At 47.3% G+C, this 20,250-nt stretch overlaps 1 protein-coding gene and 1 long non-coding RNA gene across 2 annotated transcripts; one reads left to right on the top strand and one right to left on the bottom strand.

The window, feature by feature from the left end:
• Nucleotides 1–286: 286 nt before the first annotated feature.
• LOC134107167 (uncharacterized) lies at nucleotides 287–3,209 on the bottom strand. Its single transcript, XM_062558658.1, has 4 exons — nucleotides 3,034–3,209; nucleotides 2,010–2,302; nucleotides 515–812; nucleotides 287–359 (listed from the first exon to the last, which is right to left on the bottom strand). Exons 1-4 carry the CDS (start codon nucleotides 3,207–3,209, stop codon nucleotides 287–289), a joined length of 840 nt encoding a protein of 279 aa, XP_062414642.1.
• An 8,415-nt stretch (nucleotides 3,210–11,624) lies between these two features.
• Nucleotides 11,625–20,249, top strand: LOC134107107 (uncharacterized). The gene is made up of 3 exons (XR_009942623.1): nucleotides 11,625–12,069; nucleotides 18,426–18,911; nucleotides 20,018–20,249. It is a non-coding gene; the product is annotated as an uncharacterized LOC134107107 (long non-coding RNA).
• The last annotated feature ends 1 nt before the right edge of the window (nucleotide 20,250 follows it).

Here is a 20,250-nt window from a genome sequence, read left to right on the forward strand (position 1 = left end):
AGATGGGGGTAGGCCGGTTACAAAATCCAAGGCAATGTGGGACCAGGGACGATGAGGGATGGGCAGGGGGTGAAGAAGGCCGGATGGAGCCTTGTGAGAGGGCTTATGCTGAGCGCAGATAATGCAGGCACTGACGAATTCTCTAGCGTCCTTCTCCATGGTGGGCCACCAAAACCGTTGTTTCAGCAGAGCTAGCGTGCGGATCACTCCCGGGTGACAAGCCAGGCGGGAAGAGTGACCCCACTGCAGGACCTTTGAGCGCAGATTCGCTGGGACAAACAGAAGGTTATCGGGGCAGGCACTCGGTGCCGGTTGCGCTGTATGAGACTGTTTTACTTCCTCTTCCACCTCCCAGGCCACTGCCCCAACAACACATTCAGGGGGGAGAATGTTCTCCGGACTCTGAACGCAGCTCCTGGACTGGTACTGACGGGACAGGGCATCAGGTTTGGCATTCTTCGTGCCCGGCCGGTAAGTTAGAGTAAACTCGAAACGGTTAAAAAATAGAGCCCACCTTGCCTGTCTGGAGTTCAACCGCTTGGCAGAGCGAATGTACTCTAAGTTTTTGTGGTCAGTCCATACCATAAACGGCTGGTCAGCTCCCTCCAGCCAGTGTCTCCACTCCTCCAGTGCAAGCTTTACCGCCAATAACTCCCGATCCCCGATGTCATAGTTCCTCTCCGTGGCAGACAGTTTCCGGGAGAAGAAGGCGCATGGATGAACCTTCTGATCTGTAGACGACCGCTGCGAGAGAACTGCTCCTACACCGGTGTCCGACGCATCCACCTCCACCACAAACTGGCGAGCAGGGTCTGGGAAAACAAGGATAGGGGCAGAGGTAAAACGTGTTTTCAATTCCCCGAATGCCCTGGCCGCTACCGAGGTCCACTGAAAGGGCACTTGTGGGGAGGTTAGAGCGGTGAGAGGAGCAGCCACAGCACTGTAGTTCCGAATGAACCGCCGATAGAAATTGGCGAAGCCCAAAAAATGCTGCAGTTCTTTGCGGGTGGAGGGTTGGGGCCAGTCTGCCACCGCCCTGGTCTTCGCAGGGTCCATCTGAATATTGCCGGCTTTGATGACGAAGCCCAGAAAAGATACTTCCGAGGTGTGGAAACTGCATTTCTCTGCCTTAACGAAGAGGTGATTCTCAAGGAGTCTCTTGAGGACTTGCCGTACATGTATCACATGCTCCTGTGTAGACTTGGAAAAAATCAAAATATCGTCCAGATAGACAAAAACACAGACATTGAGCAGATCGCGGAGAACGTCGTTTACCAGCCCCTGGAAAACAGCTGGGGCATTAGTGAGGCCAAATGGCATGACCAAATATTCATAATGTCCACTGGGAGTGTTGAAGGCCGTCTTCCACTCATCCCCCTCTCTGATCCTGACCAAATGATACGCGTTGCGTAGATCCAGTTTGGAAAATACAGTTGCCCCTTGTAGCAACTCAAAAGCAGATGAGATGAGTGGAAGTGGATACCTGTTTTTGATGGTGATGTTATTGAGTCCCCGGTAATCAATACAAGGTCGCAGGGATCCGTCCTTCTTGCTCACAAAAAAGAACCCCGCGCCGGCCGGGGATGACGACGGTCTAATGAGACCGGCAGCCAAGGAGTCGCTGATGTACTTCTCCATAGTCCTAGTCTCAGGGCCCGACAGAGAGAATAGTCGCCCTCTTGGGGGCGAGGTGCCCGGAAGGAGGTCTATAGCACAATCGTACGGGCGGTGAGGCGGTAGTGAGGTGGCCCGAGCCTTGTTGAACACCTCCTTTACATCGTGGTAATCCTCGGGTACGCCCGTGAGATCTGGGGACTCAGGAGACACGGAGCGGCTAATGGTAGACGCCGGCTTTAAACAAACCGCGTGACAGTGAGGACTCCACCCAAATATAGTCCCAGTAGCCCAGTCAATGTGCGGATTATGCCTCCTAAGCCATGGAAACCCCAAAATGACTGGTTGTTGAGGTGCATGAAGTACATGAAAGGTGAGTGCTTCACTGTGGTTACCTGACATCTCCAAGCGCAGCGGGGTGGTTTGATGAGTCACCCTGCAGAGTAGCCGACCGTCCAACGCCGTGGCCCGGATGGGTCTTTCCAAAGCGATTTGCTCAATCCCCATCTTGAAGGCCAGGTCTTGGTCGAGGAGATTGGCGTCTGCACCCGAGTCAATCAGAACCGGAACAGTGTAGCTCTTATCCTGGAAAAACAACTGGGCATGGATTCGGGGTCGAGAGGGCATTTCTAATCTAACTTCCCGGCTCACCAGCGCCCTCTGGTTGACTGGTGAGCCCTGTCTTTTACTGGACAAGCGTTCACATAATGACCGCTTTGACCGCAGTACATGCATTGGTTGGCCTGCAGGCGGCGGTGCCTTTCAGCCGGAGCGAGTCGAGCCCGTCCCAGCTGCATTGCCTCTGGCCCCGCGATAGACTCAGAAGGTCCACCCTCGGTTGGTGCCCGTCGCGGTTCCGGCCACTGGCGCGGCGGTGATCCTGAAGCTGCGCAAGCGACCCTCTCTCTTCTCCGCTCCCGCAGACGGCCGTCGATCCGAATGGCGAGGGCGACCAGCTCGTCTAAACCAGCAGGGAGATCCCGAGCTGCCAATTCGTCCTTTACGCGGCTGGATAATCCGTGGTAGAAGGCATCGCGAAGCGAGGCTTGGTTCCAGTCACTCTCCGCTGCCATGGTGTGAAAGTCAATGGAATAGTCGGAAACGGATCGTATTCCCTGCTGCAGACCAAACAGTCCCCGGGCCGCCTCTCTTCCGGGAGTGGCATGGTCAAAAACCCTCTGCATCGCCTCGGAAAACGACGCGACGGAGGAACAGATAGAAGTCTGTTTAGCCCATTCGGCCGTTCCCCAATCCCTTGCTCTCCCTGTGAGCAAGGAAACAATGTACGCTACCCGGGACCTCTCGGTGGGAAACGCGGACGGTTGGAGCTCGAAGGCGAGCGAACACTGTACCAGGAACGGTCGACAGGAACCGGGAGCGCCGGAACAACGCTCGGGTGGAGGAAGACGTGCGTCGGACATTGGAGCGGAGGTGGGTGCTTGGGCAGCAGCGGGGGTGACGTCCGGAGTACGCGTCACCACGGCGAGGTTCCGCAGGTGGTCGCGGAGGGACTCCATGCTGCTCTCATGGCGGGCCGACATAGACTGCATGGCCTCAGCCATGAAGTGGAGCTGCTGCTCATGGCGCTGCAACATGTTGCTTGGATTCGGGGTTTCGGGCTCGGTACGTTCTTGGTCGGCTGGGTTCATGTTTGGCCAGATTGTACTGTCACGGTTACTGATACCGGAGTACGGGAGAACCCAAATGCACGACTCGTACACGATGGACAAGACAGGAGGGTTTTAATCAAGGTTCAGGCAGGGTCAAAACCGGGAGATCCGTCAGGAGGCAAACAAGTCCAGAGGGGCAGGCAGGTAATCCGTAGACGAGGACAGGCAGGGTCAGAATCAGGAGGGCACACAGACAGGCAGACAAATCCAAAACGGGGCAGGCAGGTAAATCGGGGTCGAGGAACAGACGAGGTCGGAATCGAGAAAAACAGGATGGCTTCGGGAAACGCTGGAAAACTTGGTAGAACACACAAGACAATCTGGCAGTGAGCAACAGAATGTGACTGGCTTAAATAGTGAGTGACTGACGAGGGAAGGCACCACAGGTGAGGGTGAGGAGAACCAGGTGCAGGAAATCAGGTGACGAGGTGGGAGGATCTGAAATGACAGGAGAGTTAATGAACATGCAGTGGAGATGAATAGACTATGATGTGAACACCCAGTGAAGATGAAAAATAAACTATGATGTGGACGTATGTGTGACACAATCACACCCATTCATACACACTCACACCCACCGACACCCACTCACACCCGTTCACATTCATTCACACCGACACACAAAAATCAGTGTTAACGTTTCACACACTGGTGTCCTGTTTGTTCGACCCGTCATAATGTAAAGTGTTGCCATGGTGACAGAGTGTTTCTCCCTCCGGCCCGACATCATGTCTCACAGCTTGGTTCATTTTTAAGATCATAAAAGCCTGTGCTCCAATTGTGTGTTTGATCCCATCAACCTGCTTTACTAGCGTGTGTGCTTGTGCGTGTGTGTCCGGTTTTACTGCAGGTGACCCCCACTCGCTCGAACACACGTTTTTCATTGCCTTTGAAGTCTCACTTTGAAGGTGTGGGTAGGGGTCACAGGTCAGGGCTGCTGCCATCTGGGGAGATTCATTGTGTTGCTTAAGGGCACTTCAGCAAGGCAGGAGCACACGTTTGGACTCTTCTAGAATCTGTTGATTTATCACCACTGGTTTTCCTCATCAAAATTCCTCACCTCCATTCACATTGAGGATTTTCTCTGCTGCGTATTAATGTCATCTGATTTCTGTAGTTTTTGTGTATTTATTGTTCTCTGTTTCCATGCATGTCGTATCCAGTAAACACAGTCAAACCAAAACAGCAGTAAACTTGCCTCTCATTGGGGTAAATAGAGCAGCAATGTACCAATCTGAACCCGACTTCCAACAATGAAACACAAGGAGCTGCAGGTTGGTTCCTCAGCTCATTCCTCCCTGATTTATTCATCCGTTTCTCTCATTTTGTCCCATAATGAATGTTTACCGGGAGGGTTCATTATGTCCCTGCAGTGAGGTTATTGTCGGCGTGCATCATTGATGACACTGTGACGTACCGCGGGAAAGTTAACGCCATGAGAAGTTCTCTCATGTGTGTTCAACTCCCAGACTCGTAGTTTGTTGTTGTTTAAGGAAAAATACTTCATTATCTATTGTGATTGAATCTATTTAAAAAATATATATTGTTTTGTAAATGTAGAATATGTTCATAGTTAATTACTATGTTAATTAATAATGAAGTTCCCTGAATAGCTACTTAACGGCAAAAAACTGAAATGCACGCAGGGAAATTAATATAAGCTGAAATATATATATATATATTTATATAATTATAATAATACAATAATAATAGACTTGCTCCTTAGTCGCCATCTTGTTTAATTTTGAGATGATTGATGTATATCCAACACAAAGAAGGGCTTTAGGAGATTAGTTAGTCATTTGATGTCGCCCATGACAGATGTTAGCACAACTACATCTGCACAAATAGGAACAACTCAGTGTGGTTGCAGTGGGGAGGGAGGGGGGTTCTTGAAGGACTGGTATGTGATGGGATGACACCTCAATGGATATTCAAACTAATCCATGGCCGCTTACAGCTGAGACGTTAACTCTGTCATCCATGTGTGTGTGTGTGTGTGTGTGTGTGCTAAGAGACTCAAATTGACTTAGATGACTGAAGATAATTCGATTGGATCTTAATAGATCAGTATTAAAAGAATCCCTTCGGAGACCGATTGAAATGAAACTACTGCTCCTCTGTTTATGAACTGTTTACAGTGCACAATACTGCAGATGCCTCTTTAGAACATTATTAATATTCATATATATGTGACAGTTAACTAGCTAATAAAAGCTATGCTGCTTTATGGTCTGTTTGAGTCTAAATGGACCATCATTCACTAAATGAACATCATGCTGCATTGAAGAAGACTTGAAACCATAAACTCATGTTTATTACCAAAATATGTCAGCCATACAAGGAATTTGACTTGGCGGTTGGTGCATGACAGCAGACAGTCTTCAAAATGAGCTCCGGGGTCCCATTGAGGGTGTTGCCAAGCAATGCTCCGGAGAAGCATCCAGAGGCAGGTGGATTTGTTGCTAAATGACGTTGTGATGTCATTTGGTCATGATGTAAACACGTCATAAAACTGCATCATTACGTAGAATACACAATAACATATATATATATATATATATATATATTCAAATTGACTGTACAGCTTGGCAAAAAATATGATTTTTACATCTGCATAGATTTGTTGATTCATTATCATTTGTGTTTGTAGACGTCATATGAACACGACACATGTCAAATGATCGTTGTTAAGGTTCATCATGTTTTACATTGTAATCATTGTGCAATGATGAAACGCCCTTGCATCCATCGCTGCTGCACTTGTTCGATTGCACTAGAAGTTGCAACAACTCTATAGATGGGAGAAACGTACCAAACATTTCTCGCCACGCTCACAATCTCACGCACACACGTGACCAATACTGAAGTGTGATGCTCATGAACCCTGCTTGCTAAATAAAAAGAGGCTGGAGGAAGAGTCGAGTACTCTGAGGTTCTTGACTCCCCTCGAGTAAAGCTTGATGTCGACTGAGTGTCATTGTTTCTCGTGCTGTGATCAGCAGGTATCGGGGTCTCTGACTATGACCCAACAATCGGATATTTATAAACCCATTGTATTTCATTATTGAACAATTACATGATTTTCCTTATTAATTAGTAAACCTACATATTCTGAACAGTTATAGTTGTACGCTGTCTATTGGCGTTGCTACCAAACTGATCAACTAGATTTAAGGTATGTATGCGATTTTATTGAACAAGCAACTTAACTCAGACATCGATGTGTGCACGATGCATCTCTCCATCTGCCTCCAGGTGATCGAGCTGAGCGCCGCCGTCGAGGTGTCTCACAGACATGTTGTCTGGGGAATCCATGATCCATACTAAAAGTACCAAATATATATATTTTTTAAAAAGCTAACTTTGTTGCTAGGTGCTGTTTGAAAACAAAGTTGCTGAAGTGTGTCGTGGCCAGTTCAGCGTATGTAACATACCTGTTACTTATGGGACCACAACCTCGCTGCCTGACCCTGTTTGACTGAGACACCCTTCAATTATTGTAATGATTCATCATTTGACTGATTACATCCTCAAGAGACTTCCTGGAGTTCACACGCTAAATGAGTGAAGTTTAATCTCACTTTGATTAAATCCACTTCAAGATAATCGATGAGCAGGATGCATGAGGACATTAATGATCACAGTCATGATCTAATTCATCATATGGATGATACAGTGTGCAGACTACCTAATACTTGGAATAGAAAGCAGTGAGTTAAACACCTAAACGTGTTTTTTTATAGTCTGAATCAAGTTGTGTAAGAGAAGGAAACTAGTTACAAATCTCAGAAATTCTAGAAAGTGTATGAAATAAATGACTGTGATCCTCTATATTTTAATGGAGGATTCAGCCATTGAAAGACGCCTCCTTTTCTCTCCAAGCTCTCTGGTCAGAGAGTCTGAGAGAATCCCTCCACCACAATGTCATTCTACAAATAGTACAATGATATTGATATTCCTGTTGCATAAATAGGAATCAATAATAAAATCTGAACATTCACGTAGCTAACGCTAACCACGTAGCTCCCTAAATGACATTTAACTGTTTCTTCGAGGCTTCTCTTTGGTTTGAGAGGTTCCGCCATTTCTAACCCTCCAGGCCTGGAGGAAGTGATGTCACAGTGATGACTTCATGGGGCCTTTCCCTGCAAAAGGAGGCACGAATGGAAGAGGCCACCCAGTTGCATTGTGGGAAATGTACAATGCAGGGGAGTCTAAATATTTTAACCTCTTCAGGCTAAAAACCTTTGTCTTTGTCCCTGTCTGCTTAATAAAACGGTAAATCAGCAGCGGTGTAATTACTAAGTGATAACCAGCAGCAATAAAACAAGCAAACGAGGACCCCACAAGGTTATATTAATATGTGCAGCGCCGCTGCTAGTCGGCTCTTCCCTCCCTCTGATCCCTGGCAATATGTAATTGTTCCTCTGCGAGGGGGGGCGCCATGAATTCCTGCTGCGCTTTATCGGCATGCGGTTTATGTTTTACAAGCAGCCAAATAAAACCGCTGAGACAAATTGAAGCTGTATTTCCTGTTATGTAGCAGCGTTTAAACCGCTGAGGGGCGCCGTATTTCAACATGTGGCCAACGACAGGCTGAAGCTTTAATTAAATTAGATGTAATAAATGTGCAGTCGACGTGGGGAGCGAGTCCCTGCGAAGGGAGGAAGGTCTGAAACATGCAGAGGTTTTGTTAAGCACTACTTAGAGGCGACCTCGACCACATGTGACGTCACTTCTTCAGAACTCAAAAATCTCCTTATTATCTGATGGCTTCACTCTTGTCAATGAGCTTCCTTCATGTCGGAGCCGTTGGCACACGTGTGTGTGTGTGTGTGTGTGTGTGTGTGTGTGTAATGAATGTACTTGAGCAGTAGGATACTTGTGTACACGTATGTAAAGAAATCAAGAAGACTCAATCACGTGTAAAGCGCTTTTAGCTTACAGCTAGCGCAAATGCTTAAAAGTTTGTGTTTAAATTAACACAGAGGATTGTTTACCTTCATTTTTCATATCATTCATTATTATTTTACCTTCAAACTGTCAGGGTTTGGGCTTTCTTCCTGCTTTATTTTGTAGTTCATGTCTCTTGTTCCTGCTTACCTGCAACAGTCGTTCTGACACAAACCGTGACTTCAGACGGCCAATGGCGCCGCAAGCTAATGGCGTCGCAAGCTAATTGCGCTGGAAGCTAATGGCGCCGCAAGCTAATGGAGCCGACAACAGCTGCTTCCTCCGGGTGTGGCACAGGACCCTAAAGAGCTGTGTGACGGGTTATGTGCGTTGAATCTCTCGATGGATCCATAAGCGGTTGAATACGAGCACGAGGGCTAGCGGCGCCGCGCAGGCATAACAAATGCATCACACATGCATCAAACATGCATCACACATGCATCAAACATGCATCAAACATGCATCACACATGCATCAAACATGCATCACACATGCATCACATATGCATCAAACATGCATCACATATGAATCAAACATGCATCACATATGCATCAAACATGCATCAAACATGCATCACACATGCATTACACATGCATCAAACATGCATCAAACATGCATCAAACATGCATCACACATGCATCACACATGCATCAAACATGCATCACACATGCATCAAACATGCATCACACACGCATCACACATGCATCACATATGAATCAAACATGCATCACACATGCATCACACATGCATCAAACATGCATCACACATGCATCAAACATGCATCACACATGCATCAAACATGCATCACACATGCATCACATATGAATCAAACATGCATCACACATGCATCACACATGCATCAAACATGCATCACACACGCATCACACATGCATCACATATGAATCAAACATGCATCACACATGCATCACACATGCATCACACATGCAAACATTTTCCAGTCACATGAATCCCTCCGAGCAGCTGATCGGCCCATTGAAGACACGCACATCCTGCTGCTGGTGGCTCTGTGGCTCCGGGTCCAAAAATGTGACACAGCTTCAGCTTCTGTGTTTGTCTCTCCCCCCCCTCCCCCCATCTCCCCCTCACTCTCTCCCTCTCTCTCTCCTCTTCTCTCCTCCTCTCCCCCCTCGCTCTCTCCCTCTCTTCTCTCTCTCCTCCTCTACCCCCCCTCTCCCTCTCACCCTCTTCTCTCTCTCTCCTTATATCCCGGCCCCCTCTCTCTGTCTCTCTCCCCCTCTCTCCCTCTTTCTCCTTTTTCATTCATTCTCCCCCTCTCCCTCCTGCTCACTCACTCATTGATGGAGGAGGGATGTGACCAGCATGTCGAGCAACTCATTGTTATTCAGGAGCCCGGGTGGAGCGTCGCTTCAGCTCCACCTCTCTCTCTCTCTCTCTCTCTCTCTCTGACGGAAGGAGGATGGCGAGGGATGGCGTCATCATCAGACCAGCACTGATGTGGCGTGTGGAGTGAGGATAATATTAATATAATATAACAATGGAAATAATATTTAATCATCATGCGTTCTCTTCAAGTGACACCTTCAAGTTGCCTTAGTTACTGTTGCTATGGCTGCTGCTGCACACAGCGCTGTGTGGAAGTTTTTAAATGAAGCAGCTGCTGACGCCATCATCCCTCCACATACCACGTTTAATTTGTATTTTAACTTCACTTACGTTCATCTAAACACAAAGAACAATCTTTGCCTAAACATTGTTTGTAGTATATTGTAATATTGTGTTCATCTACCGTACAGACGTCATGACCCGTGTTTCAGAGTTATTGATGGAACAAAAAGATGTCAGACGAGTTTTCATAAGATATCTGTGTCATGTGTGGCTGATATGAAGCCAGTAGTCAGTAAGAAAATGTATACGTGTATATATACGTGTCATTGTTTAACATAATAATGTTGAACGCATTTATTTTGAAAAGACACTGCTAACATGTAACATGCAGAAATAGTGAAAGTTCAATAAGACTTTAATTCTGAGCAAAAGGATAATAATTAAGATAGAGATTGCAGTGACACGTATAGAGAAGTGCACACGCACACACACACACACACACACACACGCACACACACACAGACACACACACAGACACACACACACACACACACGCAGACACACACACACGCACACACACAGACACACACATGCATACACACACATGCATACAGACACACACACACGCACACACACAGACACACACACAGACACACACGCACACACACACACGCACGCACACACACACACACACATGCATACAGACACACACACAGACACACACAGACTCCCTGGTGTGGTTCCTCCTTGAAGCTCAGTTTTCCTTCACATCTTTCACTGTGGACTTTTCTATATGCAGGTGTTTGTGTGTGAGTGTGTACGTGTGTGGAGTTTTTTGTGTGTTTTTTTACCTGTGTGTTTATCTGTGTGCTTGTGAGTTCATCTGAATGTGCTCGTGTAATATTTCATAGAAACACTGATGCAGTGAGACAGACAGCAAAGATCACACAAATTCACTTGATTCATGATCTTCTGCGTTAAACAGCGATTAATCGCACAATGCGCTACATTTAACAGCAGAACCACATAAGAGGCACTCAGCAAGTTACCGTGCAGGATGTACATACTGAGGAGTCGCCCCCTGCTGGTCAGAACGTTACATGTGATTCAGCTGCCACTTTTATCCAAAGGGACTTAAATGAAGTGCTTTTCACTACAGAGAATGCAGCTTACTCATTAACTCATGGAGCTTAAGCCAAAGTGAAACACTTTAAAACCGACATCACTGCAACGTCTATGGTCACATGTCACATGGCGCATGTCACATGGCGCCATGTGACATGTGACATGTGACATGTGACACCTGCCCTGTGATGTGTTGCACTTTGGTGTATGTTTATGCATAAATATAGGTGCATGAGAAATAGGTAGGTGACAAGGGGGGAGGGGGGGACATAGATGGAGAGAGAGAGGGAGAGAAAGGTAGGAGGGGGAGAGAGGGGGAGAGAGAGAGGCAGGAGGGGGGAGAGAGAGATAGGGGCAGGGGGAGAGAGAGGTAGGAGGGGGAGAGGGGGGGAGAGGGGGGGAGAGGGGGGAGAGAGAGAGGTAGGAGGGGGAGAGGGGGGGAGAGGGGGGAGAGAGAGAGGTAGGAGGGGGAGAGAGAGGGGGAGAGAGAGAGGTAGGAGGGGGAGAGAGAGAGGTAGGAGGGGGAGAGAGGGGGAGAGAGAGGGGCAGTGTGGGGGGGGGAGAGAGAGAGAGAGAGGTAGGAGGGGGAGAGGGGGGGAGAGAGAGGGGGAGAGAGAGAGGTAGGAGGGGGAGAGAGGGGGAGAGAGGAGGGGGAGAGGGGGGGAGCGGGAGGGGGATGAATGCAGCCTCTCGCGCGGTGGAGCCAGTCCGGCAGTGAAGGACACGGGAGAGGATCCACTTCTCAGGGGGGGAGGAACGCAGCAACACGCGAGTAACGGGCCGGAAAAGTGCTCCCTCCTCCGCGTGCGCGTCCCCGTTGGAGTGGATCAACGGGACAGAGGAAGGAAGAGGAGCTGGAGGAGGAGAAGGAGGTGTTGCAGCTCCTTCTTGCCCGAGGAGGCGCACGGCCGGCGGTGTCGCTGCGACGCGCGGCGCCCGGCGGGGGGAGCGTGCACGAGTGCAGTGGGCGCGTGCGCGTGTCCTCTCTCAGGTGGATTTGGAGTAAACGTGGGGTCTTGATCGCGAGGAGTTTTGTCTCTGAATCTGTCCTCTGTCCTCTGTCCTATGTCCTCTGTCCTCGCTCCTGCTGCCGCTCAGACACGAAGGACAGAAGCAGGTGAGTGTTTTTCGGGACGAGGGGGGGGGAGTTGCTTTCTCCTCTTTTGGTCTTCTCCTGGCTCCTTGTGTCCCTTCTATCAGTTTCCCTCCTCATACCATCTTCTTAGCAGCCATCAGACCCCCCCCCCTCCTTCTCCATCACCCACCGTCCTTCCCTCCTCTTCTTACCACATCTCCCTGTGCTCCTTGTTGCTTCTTCGCCCTTCTTGCCTGGAGCCATCATTCATTTGCACCATCAGCTGAGCAAAGGAGAAACACACACACACACACACAATATCTACCACACACACACACACACACACACACAATCTACCACACACACACACACACAATCTACCACACACACACACACACACACACACACAATATCTACCACACACACACACACACGTGCAGTGTAACCCGAAAGTCTGGGGTTGAACCTGTTAATTCTCCGTCTGCCTCTTCATCCATCACCCCCCCCCCACCCCGCCTCATCAGCCCTGTGACACACACACACACTACCACACACACACACAAACACACACACAATATCTACCACGCACACATTACCACACACACACACACACACACACAAAGAATAACTAACACACACACACACATTACATTACATGTCATTTAGCTTTTATCCAAAGCGACTTACAACTCACACAATAACTAAGACACACACACACACACACACACACACTCACACAGATAGTTGATGCGTGATAAATGATCCACTGGATGTAAAGGTCCATGTGGTCCAATTTACAGCTGGAATAGTTGTTAATTGTTTGGTTGATTTGCAAACAGCAGACTGAGTGTTAGCTGATGATGGATCATCTGTGTGTGTGTGTGTGTGTGTGTGTGTGGAAGGGGTGGGGGCACAAGGGCCCCCCCACGCACACAGACACACACATTGTCACTCAAACATAGTTCCCTGTTGCTTGTCCTTTAAACCTGCTGAGGTCTTCCTCCCCGGAGCACGAGAAGATGTTAAACTGGTTGTTTATGATGTTTATGATGTTTACACATTCATTCCTTTGACGTCAGCACCTCCTCATGATTTTTAGCACGTGAATGCAGTAGCCAGCTAACGTTAGCTTAGCATAATCCCCCAGGACATCTATACACAAAGACATCACTCTGTAGGTCGTCTTCAACAAAATACGTGCCTCCACCTGGTGTTCTGGAGGTGAAATGCATTCAGAACCATGAAGTGAAACGAGTTGTCGACACCAGACGCTTGTTCCAGCATGAAGGAACCCTACTATTAAAGGAAGTGTTCTTCTCAGATTGATCTCTATGGTTAAAATGCACTTATTGTAAGTCACTTTGGATAAAAGCCTCATTGCTTTATAACCCATGCATTACCTGATGCCTGGGGAGCCATAAGGGCTTAGGTGGCCATAGATGGCACATGGGGCAGCGGGGATTGAAACTACCAACCTTAGTGTAAAAGCTCCAAGAGATTGTGTATTTTGTGTAGCTGGTGATGCTGTCGGCGCTCTCCGCCTCTCGGCTGCAGCTTGGAGAAACCAAACGCTGAGTGAGACGTTCATAGGTGACTAAAATGTTAACCTTCATAAAGTGTCAATCACATTAAGCCCCGCCCTATCCCGAGAGACCTTTAGGTGGGCACACACATACAAACACACACACACACACAAACACATACACAACGCCAGAACGAATGTTATCTTTGGCCATTGAAGAAGATACTTTACACACACTGATGTATTTTGTCCTGTAGGGGGAGCAGTGCTGGAGGTCCTAGGTGTGATACATGGCTGGAAGAAGCTTGGAAAAGAATAGAAATAATGAAAAGATGAAACTGTTGGACTCACAGTCACCAGGAGGTGTTTTATGTCAGTGCTTTGGATGCAGCTGTTATACCATCGCTTTCAAACAAGCTATGGTAAAAAGGCACCAATTCTGTGTAGTGACCAGCAGGGGGCGACTCCTCTGCTCCCATAGACGTCTATGAGGAAATGACTCTACTTCTGTGTAGTGACCAGCAGGGGGCGACTCCTCTGCTCCCATAGACGTCAATGAGGAAATTACTCTACTTCTGTGTAGTGACCAGCAGGGGGCGACTCCTCTGCTCCCATAGACGTCTATGAGGAAATGACTCTACTTCTGTGTAGTGACCAGCAGGGGGCGACTCCTCTGCTCCCATAGACGTCTATGAGGAAATGACTCTACTTCTGTGTAGTGACCAGCAGGGGGCGACTCCTCTGCTCCCATAGACGTCTATGAAGAAATGACTCTACTTCTGTGTAGTGACCAGCAGGGGGCGACTCCTCTGCTCCCATAGACGTCTATGAGGAAATGACTCTACTTCTGTGTAGTGACCAGCAGGGGGCGACTCCTCTGCTCCCATAGACGTCTATGAGGAAAGGACTCTACTTCTCTCTTGATTTATTCCCTCAGTAAACATTATAAACATGAGTTTATGGTCTCAGTCTCTAGTTTCAAGTCTTCTTCAATGCAGCATAATGTTCATTTAGTGAATGATGGCCACATGATCCTTACTAAAAGGTTTAGATAAGACTGTTCAAAACATCTGATGCCACTTGATACAAGACACAATACAACTTCTCAGCAGCATTATGAAACTATTCTAGGGAAATGTAGTAATAACACTAGTTTAAAGATTTTAAAAAGGCCTGAAAAAGCAAATATTCAATCGTTCTACTGGCAGATTATCAAATCAAACAAATCAAACAAATGTTGTCAATATATGAGACATAAGTAAACATGGGAGTGATGTACTTTAATTGACTTCCAATCTAATTATCTAATACAAATCACAATTTATTACTATATGGAATATTGTTAATTACCATCATGAATATTGAATGAAATCCTCTTTCAATGAAATCTGTACAAATTCATAGATGACTGACTGAGTACGAAAGTCTAAACATGTCTCCGATTGTTAAATCAGGACACGACTTCATGTAATGTCTCGAAAAGTCTAATTGCTGAGGAGGAAAGTTTTTATTTCATTTCTGTCTCATACGTCTGTCCCACGCGGCCCCGCTTTCAACGCGATAACATTGAGACAAGCAAGCTTTTATAAAATCAGGGCAGCACAGTGTGACTGTGACATTTTCACAGAACAAAACATCCACCTTCCATCGATGCGTCACAACACTCCTGCAGACAAGCGTATTCACAAAACCAACATCCACAGCCCACCGCCTTTTAGGGAGTAACGTTGCCCTGCAGAGTGGGCCCTGCCCTCCACACATCCACCCACACCCGCTCTCAAAGCGCCTGCTGCACAGACCTGCCACTTCCTGCTGCCGAGGCACAGACCTGCCACTTCCTGCTGCCGAGGCACAGACCTGCCACTTCCTGCTGCCGAGGCACAGACCTGCCACTTCCTGCTGCCGAGGCACGGACGCTGTTTGTTCAGTGGGTTTTATGTTGTTACACGGGGTTCTGAGAGGACAGCTGCTGAATGGCTCGGGCTGTAAAAGGTATAAGAAAGAAGCAGCTGGATTGAGCCAACGTCAGATATTCCTGCTGATGGCTGTGCGCCGTATCCCACGCCATCGCATTGTCCTCATGAATAAACATGAATGAAGATCGGTCCTCCAGCAGACTTCTTCTCCTGAACCATGCTGAGTTCTTCCCTTTGAGAACGGAGGTTTATTTTGGAGGGACTATTTACGTAATTCGCGGGAATTGAAACGTATCCTGAAATGACATCGTACAAATGTTCACCCTATTTTTGCCAATAAACCATCTTCACCACAGACTGTAACTAAGAAGTGGACGTAGTAGACAGGACATCTCTAATTGGTTTGTTGACTCAAGTTACGAAGCCTTGAGTTTATTGATTTATTTCCGCCATCTTGGAATACATCCGTGCCCATGAAGGCAAATCCAGGAGCGCAATTCAGGTTCATTCGCGCGCAGAAATCAGACATTCACGAGCAAAAGGGAAAATGAAGGGAAATTCATTTTTTTGTGTGGAAATGGGCTCCTATTTTTCTGTGAATGCATTCAATCAGTGTGTAGTCCCACCCTAAAGCATACCCTGCTTTATGGCTATTTCATTTTGATACTATTTTCAGAAGCTTCAAAACAAGAGTCTTCACTTTTAACACAAGCTCTCCAATGTTCAAAACATCGCACAATCTGATCTTTGAACAAACCTTTCACTTGCGGGTTCATTGGTTCAAACAACGGATTTATCATGAAAAACCACAAGAACATTCGTTTAGATCAGTGGTTCACAACTGGTCTGGCTCCAGGACCCACCATCACCCCTTAATGACAAGCCGAGACCCAAATCGAGGAACATTCTCAACTTCTCAAATTTATTCAAAATCAAGTTCATTCAGGATGTTTAATTATCCCAAAAACCCAATATCTCCCCCATATCAGAATTATTTGACCCAACCTGGCACACGCTGCTGAAAACATGGACGGACGAGCAGGCAAAAATAACGACACTCCGCTGCATTAAAAAAATCCCTTCAAAATAAAATCACAGGATGATTTTTTTAGTGATTTTTTTTTCAATTCTAATTTTTATTTTCCCATGCAAAGGCCCCGGGACCCATTAAAAACACGACCCACCAGTTGAGAATCACTGGTTTAGATCATCCACACGCAAGATCAAGTGTCAAGTGATCAAGTGTCAAGATAATGTGGCTGTTTGTACAATCAATGATCAATGATACAGGGTTTTTTATTGTACTAAATGTAAAATTACTACTGTAGTAAGAATAGTACACACAGTGGAATCATTGAATACAACGTGATTCTTATGAAATACAATAAAATTACATTATATGTTTATTTGAGTCAAAGTGAAAGTAATTAGCTGCAAAACATGAAAACTGTAATTGATTGTGCAGTGGGAACCCTCGCTGGTATGTAACCATGGTAACGACGTTGACGGACGACGTGGAAACATTGCGGCGAGCTTCTCGTTTCATTTATGCATCACATGAACATCATGCTGCAGCAGCAGCAAAGAATTTAAGAAACATTTTAAAATGAAGCTCTCATCAGAAGGCGTCTGTAACTATTTGATTGTCTGACACCTTTCTACAAACATAATTTTAAAGATCTCTTAAAAGATCGGATGCAGAGTGATGGCTGTTCGTTGAACCGCTCGAGGAAAGGTTTGAGTGTTCTTTCACTGTGAAACAGCTTTAATGATGCTACATGTGTAGTTTGAATTTTTCACAGTAATCCCAGACGTTATCACTAAGGTAAATGTATTTCTGCTCCAGATAATGTTACCTTTTGTTCTTGAATTTTGTTATTTTAATTTTCTTCACTGAGAGCCTTCATTTGATTTAATGAATGTCAATCCTGACATAACCCCTTAAAGCTGATGCGACATGAACCCAACGGTTCACGATCCACAAAAAAACAAAACAAGGCGCTTCTAGTGTTTGTGTGGACAAACTTTTATTTGGATGGCAGTGATCTCATTGGACTGATTTTGAAAACATTTTTAGCCTTTTGATTAACACATGAGGACCCAAACGTTTCATTGAGCTATTGAGATTAATTCTGGGCTTTAGTTTAGTTTTAAAGGGACTGGAACACACTGAAACATTTGTAAAGCTTATTTAGAGGATGGACATCTTTCCTCCCACTCGTCTTCTGTTGGTTTCCTTGCTTTGCATCATGAACGTGTGTTTTCTCCTGTTGTTGTTGATCCTCCACCTCCCACTGATACTTCTTCCTCTTCTTCCTGTTGGCTTGGTGCTGCTCTGTTTCAGGGTCCCTTAGAGAATGAGAGCAGGAGCAGAACAGACGTTCCAGTTAAAGCAATGCAGCAGGCGGCTTGGAGCGGCGGCTATTTTTGAGGTGTTTTGTCGAATAAAACGAACAGTGGAGTAATAATGTCACAAAGTACCTAGCTACCTGACAGCAGACAGTATGAAGCCCACTAGACGGAGGCTTGGAAACCCCCACCCTGATCACGGGGCAAACAGGAGAAGTTTGGGAACCATTGGACACCATTAAACAACCGTCACGTTGCGCTTCTCGACTTTGTTTCCTTTTCTTGGCACGAAAGAAGTTCCCTAATCCTCTTTGTTGTCGTCTTTATCTCGTCTGAATAACTACAGTTATCCGCATCGCTCCTCGCTCTCTTTGTTGTCCTGCTGCTGTTATCCAGAGTGACTCATGATGAATGCAGAGCGGGTCAGCTGGAACCCCGTTTCTCAACAAAACAACACTCAAATTCAAAGTGGGAGAAATGATGTGTGTATGATTGACAATGACATGTCGAGTCTTTGTGTCGCTGTGATGATGCAAGTTTAAATACAAGAAGAATTGAAACATAATTGTGGGATTTGTAACTAACGCTGACGCGTCTTCTTGCCATTGCAGATCTCGTCGAATTCTCCTCAAAGTGGGGTGCGTCGTTTCCCACAATGTTACAGGTGTGAGCACGCCAGGTGACCCCACTGACAACCTCCCCCCATCCTCCCACCCACTTATCCCTGCCGACCCTTGGGCAATCTGCAACCAATCATCTTCCTCAGCGGTGCCATGGCAACCGCCTCCGTTCAAAGACTCAGCGGTCCGCAGCTGCTGCACTGAGGAAACCGAAAAGGGGGAACAGGAGAGGAAAGAAATGCATCCTGGGTGTTTTTAATGGACTTGGTTTTTGAGCCACGGAAGAGCGGGTTTGTTTGACTTTGAAAGGATTGCTTCCTTTCCCGGATACAAAACTGAAGCCTTGACACAGTGGATGCAATGTGACCTGTAAAATGTCGGCTCGCAGGAGGTGACATGTGGCTCGCTCTGCCATGTAGCCGCATCGACCCGCAGGAACCTTCCAGGAACTTTACTTCCTCCCAACGCAGCCAAAAGGTGCCGGATGCATGAACACACACGCTCACACGCTTCCTCACACGCTCTCACACGCTTCCTCACACGCTCTCACACGCTCTCTCACACGCTTCCTCACACGCTCTCACACGCTCACATGCTTCCTCACACGCTCTCTCACACACTCTCTCACACGCTTCCTCACACGCTCTCACACGCTCTCTCACACGCTTCCTCACACGCTCTCACACGCTCACACACTCTCTCACACGCTTCCTCACACGCTCTCACACGCTCTCTCACACGCTCTCTCACACGCTTCCTCACACGCTCTCACACGCTCACATGCTTCCTCACACGCTTCCTCACATGCTTCCTCACACGCCTCTAACACGCTCTCACTCATTTAAGCAAAACAAAACACACGGTGGATGAGCTGAGCGGAGTCATCACGTTCTACCCCGGCGCTTCCTATTTTCGTCTTTAATCTTTGTATTCTGAGTAATCATCTTTTTAATTAATGGCGACGGCAGCGTGAAATCTCCCCCCACGCCACTCCACCCCCGCCCCCACCCCAGACACACACATTCTCCATCCCGACGCCACCATTGACACCTGAAACCAATTAGCATTAGCAGATGTAGATGGGGATTAGACACAGGAAGAGCGAGAGAGATTAGATACAAGAAACGGGCCAAGAAGAAGTAAAAACAGGGGAGAGGGATCCAAAGAGGGGACATAAAGAAGAAGAAAGGGCTTGTTAAAGACAAGCTGTCACTTAATCCAGCTAATCCATAGGATGGGCGAGAAGTGGGCGGGGCCAGTAAGGGGGTTATGGCAGGATAAGATATAACTAGCTGTGAGTCACCAGGTAGAGTCGACTGTAAAGAGAGTGAGAGAGAGAGAGAGAGAGAGAGAGAGAGAGAGAGAGGGCCGGTCGCCATTAGGGGGATTTGATTCCAATCTCAGGGGGGGGGGGTAACAGACAGGAGGAGAGGGAGGAGGCCGAGGAGGTGGCCCCGATACACACCGTAATCTCAGCCGCAACCCCCCCCGTCCCCCCACCCACAGAGGTCCAACACATTCACTCAGTCCGGAGGACATACGTCCCTCGATCTGATCCGCTTCTCGTCCCTCTTTCCCTGCAGCCTCCACGTTGTCCCCATCGAGGCCGAGATGAAAGAGGAAAAGGGGCCGATAAATTAAGAGAGGAACGGCAAGGGAGCCGAGACTTTTATTTCCCGGGCCCCAACGCCTTGAGGCCCCCGTCCTCTTTTTTAAGCTCATCTGTGGATACTCTGCACCTGCGTCCCTGCGTCCGTCCTTCCTCCAACCACCTCAGCCCCCGCGGACATTAAAGCTGCACCCGTCTTCAGAGGGA

The sequence above is a fragment of the Pungitius pungitius genome, chromosome 17 (genome assembly GCF_949316345.1).
Source record: "Pungitius pungitius chromosome 17, fPunPun2.1, whole genome shotgun sequence".
In the NCBI taxonomy this organism is placed as follows: domain Eukaryota; kingdom Metazoa; phylum Chordata; class Actinopteri; order Perciformes; family Gasterosteidae; genus Pungitius; species Pungitius pungitius.